The 11,123-nt window shown below is 37.5% G+C and overlaps 1 protein-coding gene across 1 annotated transcript; it reads left to right on the top strand.

The window, feature by feature from the left end:
- Positions 1-9,642: 9,642 nt before the first annotated feature.
- LOC309476130 (cysteinyl leukotriene receptor 2-like) lies at positions 9,643-10,775 on the top strand. Its single transcript, XM_082139343.1, has one exon. It carries the CDS (start codon positions 9,720-9,722, stop codon positions 10,710-10,712), a length of 993 nt encoding a protein of 330 aa, XP_081995469.1. The 5' UTR covers positions 9,643-9,719; the 3' UTR covers positions 10,713-10,775.
- The last annotated feature ends 348 nt before the right edge of the window (positions 10,776-11,123 follow it).

The raw sequence follows: 11,123 nt of genomic DNA, 5'->3' as shown, positions 1-11,123 counted from the left end.
CTGGTAGGCCCTTCAGAACCATTGCGATCAACAAGCCATCACTTAAAGTCTCTTCCGCATTTCTCAACGCTGTAATAGCGGTCTCTGCGCGAATGACATAATCTGTGACGCTCTCATTGACAGCTTTCTGGAGAGACGTAAGCTCTGTGTACAAGCTTATCACTCTTGGTGTCCCCTTACCAGCATAGTGTTCTCTCAGAATCTTCAGCGCTTTTCTTCCATCATCCGCTGCATCTCTCATCACGAGGGAAAGACTTTTATCATCCAACAGCTGAATCAGTTCTGCATACGCATCCTCATTTTTCTCTGCGTCTTCTTCTACACCGTCATCATCAGGTGGTTCTCTCAGTATGGTGCTCTTCAAACTGAGCAGACGCAGGTGCGCTAGAAACTTAGTTTCCCACAGTTCATAATTTTTCTCATCCCCGTCAAAGCATAAACGGTTCCACCGGCTTCCAAACTCCTTTCTGGGCCCATAACCTGTTGAAGCTGCCATCGTAACATAAAGGGTAGACAGCCGGCTAAAATATGACGGAGGAATAAACTCACATAGCCATCGGGTTTCGTTTGACTGGCGTGCACACACACACAGGGGCATGCAGTCATTTATTAAGTTGCAACACCTGAACAGCCGCAATGAATGAACCACACCCCTTAGGTTCACACCCCCTTAGACAACAGTCATAATAAGAGCACACTCAAGGTAACCAATGTTCAACAAAATCTAATAGAATTTCTGTAATGGTTTCTATGGGTTTTTTTTTACCTTCACTTTTATAAGAAATAGAGCCGGGAGGTTTCAAACCTGTCAACACTGGATTGACCTGTCAAAGCAGTCAGGTGGTTTACTACAGGAGTGAACCAGTGTGTTGCTTCAGAAGTCATTTTCACGTGACTAGTGACGTAATGATACAAGCTCCGAACCAGTGGTTCATTGCAAGGACCGTTCGAGTTTGAAGCAAGCTTCGGAGCGTCGGTGTCAGACGTAACATCACTAGCTGCAAGTAGATCCTGCATCCTTCCCTGCTTCAACCTGCATCGTAACATTTATGGCTTTCCATTTTTCTACAGAATTCAGTGATGGTGAAATGAAGCTTTGTGAAGAACCGGGGCTTTCCCCCTCGACTGTATTGTAAAATGGTTAATTACTCAAAGCTTTTCAACACGTTGCAAACGGTTGCAAACAACGACATCTTGTGGTCAAAAGGTGGAAAAGCTGTCTTTCTGTCCCTGAAGACCCATCCATTTTTTTTATTGTTTCATGTAATAAAACACTTTGTGCTCTGTAAACCCCAAAGCAATAAAATAATCCTCATAATTCATGTGTTAGTGTTGATGTAGTTCTTACACAATGTATGGACAAACATATGAAAAAATTAAATAAAAATACAAATTAACGTGTACAGAAACAATTCTTATGAATCTGCTTTGATCAACAAATGCAGCCTTATTCACATAAACTAGCACATAACTTTAAGAAAAATTATTGTGGAATGGTGAAGTGCTTGTAAACTTATTTTGTGGGTAATTTAAGAAATTAAAGATTTGTATTAAGGAACAGGACTTGTTCAACAGTGTGAGGGCTAAGTCTATTTCTTTTTTTGATTTACTACCGAAGAGCATGAAACTCGAAACCTGCTCATGGGGTTCGCGCTATTTTCAAATCTGATTCTGAATATGAAGCAATCACGTGACGTGTGTAGAAACGAAGCTTCGGAAGTCATAGATCACGTGGTTATGGAAAAACGAATCAAGCTCCGATACACTGCTTCAATGTGAGATGTTTCGTTTTTTTGATACAAGCTTCGAAGCCTCGGTGCCGAACGTCACATCACTAACAGAATTATACCAGTCTGGATCAACACACGTTAATCCTTAAAATCTAGGAGACGTATTTCCATGCAAGAAATACAGCGCTCATCTCCAGGCGATTATATGTTATATTAGATGAGCCTACACAGAGACTGAGCTGGCGGCCATCCAAGATCACATCCCATCCTGTGAGAGAGGAGTCCAGGAGACGATCCACAAGTTTGACGCCGGACCAACACATGATTTCCTCAGATCTGGGAGATGAAGACCTTGATCTAGATGTCTATTTAAAACCGCAGCTCAACCCGTGACAGTGGTGTCTGTCGAGGTAGTCTTGCGACGGCAACACAAGTGTGGGACTCGAGGTGATACCAGAGTCTTCCACAGAGCAAGTGTACGAAGCCTCTGTGCGTAACCCTTATATCTCACAGATAGTTGCTCAGAGGGAAGTCTCTGCTCCTGAGGATCCAGAATATGGATATGTCCAATATGTCCTGGCCTAAACTGGGTCAGACTGAGGGCGACTCAATAGCAGAAATTTTTGCCCCCAAAGCAAACTTGAAAGTGTGTGTTGACGGCCACATCCCCCATATTACTGTAGACTTGTAGGAGGGGAACTTAGGCAAAGGCCTCTGCTCCCAAAAAAAGGCTCTTGCCTGATGAACACACCATAACATGTGGTGGACTGATGCTGAACTAAGCCCTGTAACTTCATTCCATGACCTGCCGATTCCACAGATACAAATGGCAGAAGTTACCATTATTCAGAAAGCATTGATCTAGGCTTCTACACTTCTACAAGTCAATTCACCTTTATTTATATAGCATTTATAAAAGATTGTTTCAAAGCAGCTTTTTAAATAAGAAAATAATGATTCAATGATGCAAACAATTCAATTCTGTTGTACAGCAGCTCTAAGAAGACAATAGTGCTGTTGTTCAGCTGAAGTCAGTTCAGTGTTGATTCACTTCAGTTAATTTCATCAATTGTGAAATGAGTTCATTTCAGCTCAGTTCAGTTCTCATCCAATAGTGTCAGTGCATTCAAGTCAATAATATTAATAACTAAGTGTTCAGAGGCGACAGCGGAAAGGAACCCAAACTCCATCATGTGACAGAAACAGAGAAAAAATCTGGTACATGATTGATGATGTCATTTCACACAATCTGATTTTGCATATATTAATATCTGTGAGATTTATTCATTTATGGCTTTATACTTTTATCATTTTTAAGAAGTATTGAAATCTAAAGCAGAACACTGAAATTTAAAGGTTCTTCAAGTGTGTTTTTTGTTCGTCTAGTGTTTTTCTTTCCATAAAACTGAATATTTGAGCTTGATTATTTTAAGATTTTATTTCCAAGGCTTTATTGTTTATATTTCTCTCAGATATACACAGTGGCGGTTCTAGGATTTTTCTGTAACAGGGGCCATTAAGGGGCCACATGTTACATTCAGGGGCCAAATACAGGGTACATTCAAGCACACAAAATAATTTATTCAGTACAGTGCAAATACATTTCGGCAGTCATTCCTTTTTCAAAAGCTCTAATAAAAAATGATGAGCCAGTAAAGTTCTTAATGGGTTTTTTTTCTTCATTTTTTTATACTGTGCATAAAGGACACAATGCACTTCTTTCTGAATTCCACCTTTTAAGTTTCATAATCATGTCGTCACTTATAAACAGTAAATTATTGTTAATTGTTTGGGGGTGGAATTGCATCTGTGATCGTTGTGAAGAATTCTCCGGTTGCTCTTCTCATCGCCGATTGATGGACGGGAATCTCTAGGCACCTCACGATTCGATTCGATTACGATTCATAGGGTAACGATTATTTTTTTTTTTTTACTACTTTGTACATTTAAAGGAAAGTATTTATGATGACCCATAACGAACTTACTTCCAATACTTCCTATATTAATTTTATTAATAAAACAAATGGAAGTGATTCACTGTAAGGTTACATTTGCCAGCATATGTCCCAACATTGCAAAGAACCAACAGGAAAATAAATGTGTGCCTGTACTAGCAAAGTACTTGTTGTAAAGTAATACAAACTTCAGCATATTCTGAATCTCTAGCATTTAATAATAGACTTCTAACCAACATCCTCCTGTTATTTCCAATGAGCAATATAATCCTTCAGTTTTACATTTTGCTGCAGCAAATTCACAAACAGTTTTCGTTCAAAAATATAGAATTATGTACCAGCAGCTCTAATACAAACATAATGCTTGTGGACTTACGCATATTCTGAATAATTAGTATCATACAAAGCTACTCTTATTCACAACTAAATAATAAAGAGTTATGACTTGAAATGTTTGCTGTATACCTCAATCAAAAACAGCTTATACAAAAAAAGTGAATGAACATCTGCAGAGAGCACAGTCAAAATGTAACTTTTTGTGACTGGCATTTCACATAATGCAGGGCAGTATAACGTACGTATAACAGATCGGTTTACATCATATTGATGTGAAAACTAAACAATACAGAAAGCAGCTCTCATACAAAAAATACTAAATAGGTAACAATGAAATTGCCAATTTTCCATACGTTAGCTTTCAACGAAGAGGGTGCCGTTCGAATTTGGTGTTCAGCCATCATCACGCGTCTCTGTTATGTGCGCGTCTCTGTTATGTGCGCGCCACAGACTGTCCGCGCACTGCACGTCCGCTTTAGAGTTCCGCCTTTTGCTTTCCGTCAATATTACGTTATTAGAAAAAAAAAAAAAAAATTTTTTTTAGAAAATCGATTTTTGACATTTGTGAATCGATTCAGAATCGTCCACGTCCGCTTCGCGATGCATCTAATAATCGATTTTTCCCCCATCCCTAGGAACGGGGGACAACCAGGGGCCAATCAGATTTCAGCAGGGGCCAGGGCCCCTGTGGCCCCGCCTCTAGAACCGCCCCTGGATATACAGATCTCACTTTACTGCTGTATATTTGCTTTATGTATTTGCTTGCTTTTATCAATAAAGTTTCTCACTCTCAGGTTCAAGAGTCTCTCCATGTTTTATTACATTTGTCATGTCGAGTTCCTCCTGGAGGAAAACTAACTATATAGATATTAAAGATTTCAGAAGTGTTGAACATATAAAGCTTTACATTATTAAAATATTATTTAACTATACTGATATTGATACGTTTTTTTCTATCTACAGTAATAAACAAACAACTTCCCCCAGCTTCTCCTTTATCCTGAGAAAATACTGACTGTACTTTATAGTAAAAATTTTTACTATAAATGTCTTTCACCAAAATTACTGGATCATCTGCCAGTAGACACTGCTTCAGACTTTTCTGGTAGTTTTCCCACTCTGAGGTTCAAGAGTCTCTCCATGTTTTATTACATTTCTTATGTCGAGCGCCCCCCTGGAGGAAAATACAACTTTATGTAGCATTAAAGATTTCAGCATTGTACCACATACTGTATACAGCTTTACATTATTAAAACATTATTTAAAACATGGTAAATGTTGACATTGAGTTAAATAGTTTATTTAAATAATATCAATTATATGAAATAATATAATAATAAATAGTTTTTATTTATTAATAATAATAATAATACTTCTTCTACAACTAAAAACATTATTTTTTAATTATTACTAAATTGTTATGTTGTGCCTCTGCCAGATTTTCTGGAGTAAAACATATATAGCCTACACATAAACACACCAACAATACATTGTTTCCACAACTTTCCAAAAACAGAGAAAAATACAGATAGATTTATTAAATTGAGTCAGAAGAGAGAAATATGTTTAATTCACAGTCACTCCCTCAGCATCTGTTTTATAAACACTCTCACAGAAGTGTTTACATGTGCTTTGTAATTCCAAGGTAATATAATGTAGCCTATAGTGTCATGTGATACACACAAAAAAATTGCTATTCACTGATTACGCTGCTTTATTTATTTTATGCAGTGCTGATGTGTAAAATAACGAATGTGAAATACATGGACACAAGAGAGAGGCAGGCAAGGGCAGGAGAGAATACGGAATCGCGCACTGCGCATGCGTCCTCATATCAGCAGAGGAGCTGAGACAGACCAGACGCGACTCTCCTGCTCTTCTGACTTTATCCTGCTTTACAGGTAAAAACACATGTATTATTATAAAAAATGTGTTATAAAAAATCTATTCTATAAAATGGAGTAGGGATTGCACTATTACAATGTACAGTGAATGTAAACTGTTATTGGTGAAGCAGTTCGAGGACGTGCTGGTTTTCTTGATTTATGATGTTCACTCTAACGTGAAGATAATTGTTTAATATGCTCCAGCGATCATTATATTTAACTATAGTGTTGTATTACTTATTTTTGGGTTACACAATGTTTATTTGTTCGTGTTAAAGAGTTAATAGATGGCGTTAAAGATCTCTTGGAAGCTCACTCTGTGATCGCGTTTGGCGCGCTTACTAGTCACGTGATCAGACTCTGAGGAAAGTGAATCTGTGCATCCATTATGCGGGAAATAAGAGTGAATTAGCTTTTATGATACAAGTACAAATTGGAGAACACATAATAACATTGTGTACTATGAGTTCAGTTAATACACATTCTCATGGTGTTGGTCAATATTAATATATGCTGTTTATAAGAAGTCTGCTCAAATGTTAATAAAAAGGTCAAATGAAGAAAGGAGGCAAAAGAGTGACAAAAGATGATTTATTTGTATGTTGTTGACACTGTCATAGAATAGAGACACAGACAATAGAGACACGTGAAGTAATGCTTCAAAAGCAATTGTGTGTAACTGAATTTAACTGGTTATAAAATTTAAAATATCAGCAGAGGAGCTGTGAAAGACCAGACGAGACTCTCCTGTTCTTTATCCTGTTTTACAGGCATCAGTTAATCTGTCATAGATCGACAGTTCATCCAACTCAGTGGATCAGAGGATTTTATTTTATTTTTTGTCTTTTTGGAGACACTTGGTTCACTAAAATATTTTGACTCAATCTTCTTAATTTGTGTTTTCTCCAAGTACGATAAACATTGAGAGTCCATGCGGTCACAGCTTTATAGCCTATTATAATACAGTTAGAATGACCACTAAAGTCAAGATATGAGGATAAAATATATTTTTGTTAGTTTTCATGTCTTTTTATACTGGTCAAAAGCCCAAGTTAAGCAATATCACATGAGCAAGAGTGTTGTTTTCCTGAACATTAGCACGATTGCAAATGTGATATTGAATTTATCAATAGTTTTGTCACTCTGAGGTTCAAGAGTCTCTCCATGTTTTATTACATTTATTATGTGGAGCGCCTCCTGGAGGAAAACAGATTTGATGTATATTTGATCAATTTCAGCAGAGCGCCACCTAGTGGCTCACCCTGAACTGACATGTTATCAGGAGTTGTTTGCTCAGTATCTTCTGTCACTGACTCGACTAGTTCTGTCTGATTGCTTTTGCTGTTCAGCTGGAGGATCGTTTGCTTTCTCACTAAACAATTTCTTCATGAACATATTACTTTTATATGGTGAACAGAATTTCTTTTTGGACACAATAGTTTATGTATCTTGGTCTTTTCTTGTCCTATCAGATCTTGTTCCTCCACCTCAAGCTGTGAATCTCTAGCCCTGTGACGGTGAAGCCAACTTCTGTTTAAGTAGAGGTCGACCGACATGGGTTTTTCTCTGGCCGATGCCGATATTTAGAAATTGGGGCAGCCGATGGCCGATATATGATGCTGATTTTTTTTTTGGCTGATATGTTTTTAACGATTTTCCTTTTTTCTTCTTTTTTTTTTTCACCTCATAAAATCTTACCATTAATAAGAAGTAATTAAGAAAATTGCTTTAATTAAACATTTATTGAACAACACAAGCACCTCCAATCAGTGCACTTTTATACAAAAAAAAAAAAAAATGTATATGTTAAATATTAAATACACAAAATAGGCCATCAAAAATGTAGACTGTCAAATAAAGTTTTAGTGCACAAAAACTTGCATAAATAATATAATAAGAATAAGTTATAAGTAATAAATTGAAGGTTTAAAATTTTACATATGGCACATTTATTGAGAAACAATCGAGAAATTTGATCAGAAATGAACAACAAACGTCCTGAAGAGAGTTACAGGAGAGAGCAGAGCCAAACACTCACAGGATCTCATGACAAGATCAAACTGTTGCTTTAAGATGTTTTTAACTTCTCTAGTCCGTGATAACTTTATGAGGCACTTGAGGAAATAACACTATCTATCAGATCTAGTGGACGCTGTGGCCGACTGGAGCTCAAAGTGGTGAAGCTCAGATGACGTGAAATAATCAGTAAAACACATCAAAACTGTAAATGATGATTTGACTGATTGTAGAGTTTCTCATGAATTTACTGATCTAGACGGCTATTTAAAACCGCAGCACAACCTGTGACAGTGGTGTCTGTCGAGGTAGTCTAGCGACGGCAACACAAGCGTGGGACTCGAGACATTTTTTTACATAACGCTCTCAATACAAAAATCTTGACTCACACGGATTTATCAGTCCGCTGATGATGAGGAGAATGATGACAGGTGAGTAAAACTCAGCCTCATACGAGTCATATTGGGTTTTACATGTTTGTCAGTGGATGTATTCTATATAGATAGTTCTGAAACCAATAATACCATATTATTTCTTTGTACCTTTTTGAAATTGTAAATAATCCAAGAATATGTCGAAAAACTTTATTTTGGACTTGCACTATGGTAGTACCATGATATTCTTGGAACTACCTTCAAGTAGCCTATATAGGCTACTATTTAAGTACCATGGTATATAAAGTACCATCTACCATCTCTGTACCATGCTATCCTCTTCACATTACCTTTTTTTTTGTAAGGAATTATTATATGTATAAAATATGATAATACCTTTGGTACTTTTAATAAGACTTGTGGGCAAACTTGTTCCATGAGTTTTTCCAGTTTAATCAGCTTTAGTGTATTAGTCCATTTACTTTGACAATACCAGATCTGATTAGTTACTTCCAGAACATTGGATTAATAATTAACACTGCCTTTCTTTATGCAGAAAAACGGTTCATGTTTTGTTTTGCAGGTGTCTATGAATACAGCTGTCATTTGAATATTGTTAGTGTGCAACAGTTTTCATTTCACCCACTGAATATTATTTTGCATATGTTTTGCATGAACTATGGATGGGAGAACTGGAAACAACAGACCTCTTGATAAAATAACGATATTTGGGTAGTTGAAAAATAATAAGGACATGACAAGTAACATTACATAACATTCAATATTTATTTCTTCATTCAAATGTATTCAAATATAATTTTTTTAAATACAATATGAATATAAATTATTAAATATCAAACTGCGTGCATAAAAATTATACAAGACTAGAAATGTTTTGTTTAGAATAGTTTTAGATAAAATAAAGCATATTATACTTTGCATTTTAAGAAACACAACCCTGCTGTCTGTATATCAAACCTCCATGGCAATATACATTTTTAACCTGGAAAACCGAGGGGAGTTTTTAAACCTGTGTTTTTCCTGTTTTAGTAAGCTATTGTTGATTTGTCTTTTTGGTGCGGCCTCACTAGACTCACGTACATTCAGAGTATAATCGCAAACCCATGCAAAGAGTTTTTATTAAAATTTGCTACAACAGTTGAAGTTGAATGACCTGCAAATTTGCGTAGCCAAAAGATGCTTGACCAGTGCAGATTGACCTCTTGGCTCGATAGAGTTTGTTGATGTAGATCTTAACAATTTATTATTATCATTATTATTTGTTCTTTTAACTAGTAAAAAGTCATTCTCTTTTTGTCTCCAGCTCCCACGTTTACATTGGAAACTCCATTTCAGCTCAACGCCACCCAAGAACATGCATGCGTCAACCAGACACGTAGGAACAGCGACGACTTCAAATATATGGCATACACTATCACGTACAGTGTTGCATTCCCTATTGGATTCATCAGCAACTTTGTGGCTTTGATTGTGTTCCTGCGTTTCACCCCTAAGAAGTCTGCCAGTACGGTTTTTATGACCAACTTGGCCATTTCAGATGTTAGCTTCTCCTTGACTTTGCCCTTCCGCCTGGTCTACTACTTCAGGGGCCGACATTGGGACTTCCCAGACTGGTTTTGTCGCTGGTGTGTATTTTCCTTTTACGTGAACCTGTACACAAGCATATTGTTCCTTACTGGCCTTAGTGTACTACGGTACTTCGCCGTGCTTCACCCCATTCGCCACAAGACCCTGGCCACGGTGCAGCGAGCCAGTCTATCATGCTTTGCGATCTGGATATTTGTGGCCTTCATGTCAACGCCGTTCCTCAGTTCAGGTACTTTAAAACGGGAGGATAAGATTATCTGCTTTGAACCCGGGAACATCACGTCATGGAAGTGCATATTTATCTTGAACTATGTGGGGGTTTTGTTTGGATTTGTCATACCGTTTATTATAATACTGGTCTGCTACGGCTGCATCTTCTACAAACTCGTCAAAGGGCGGAAAATCGGGGATCAAAAGCAGATCACCCGCCGACACTCTGTGTGTTTGATCGTGGTTGTCCTCAGCACGTTCCTGCTGTGTTTCCTACCATATCACATCATTCGCACGGTCCATCTTCATGCCATTGTTTCAAGCCAAGACTGCCAGGTCAAAGAGTACCTCCTGAAAGTTCTGGTCATCTCGCTGTGCATGGCGGCATCCAACAGTTGCTTCAATCCCTTGTTGTACTTCTTCGCTGGAGAGACCTTCCGCAAGTCAGTCCGTAAAGCGTCAGGTCGAGTAACGCAAAGTTCGATCAATCACAGTGGTTTCTACCCGTCTTTTCGACGCCGGAGCCAATCCGAAACCTGTCAGAGGGCAAGAACCCAAAGCTTCACTGCCGTACGCCAAGACTGCCATGTTCCTTAGACAGATCCTGTCTGGTCATGAGCAAAAAGAAGCCTAAAGTCTGCAAGCCTGAAAAGCAATGCAAATTTTCTGACTCTACAAAAAGCACTGATGACTGACAAAGGAAAGTCTATAATAATTTGCAGTAGTAAAGAACAGAAGAAGAAATCGGAGTTTGAAGAATAGATGTCTCTATTGTTGTCATGAATAAGCAAACTCAATGCATTTCTTTTTTTTTTTTCTTTCACTTCTCAACTGTGAGACTAAAATGTTTAAAGATGTTGGGCATTAGATAAGTCTAGATGAATCTCACACAACCTCAATTTTTTTTTTTTTTTTTACTGTTTATGCATTTGGCAGCTGCTTTTATCCCAAACATCTTATATCAAATTCAGGGAATCGATGTGGGTATATCATTCCCCTAGCGTCATT

This window comes from Leuciscus leuciscus (assembly GCF_965113295.1).
Source record: "Leuciscus leuciscus genome assembly, chromosome: 15".
NCBI classification, from domain to species: Eukaryota; Metazoa; Chordata; class Actinopteri; order Cypriniformes; family Leuciscidae; genus Leuciscus; species Leuciscus leuciscus.
This window is presented reverse-complemented; position numbering and strand designations above follow the sequence as displayed.

Excerpts from the sequence above, each read along its gene's own strand:
- LOC309476130 (XM_082139343.1), top strand. The coding sequence starts at position 9,720 with ATGGCATACACTATCACGTACAGTGTTGCATTCCCTATTGGATTCATC.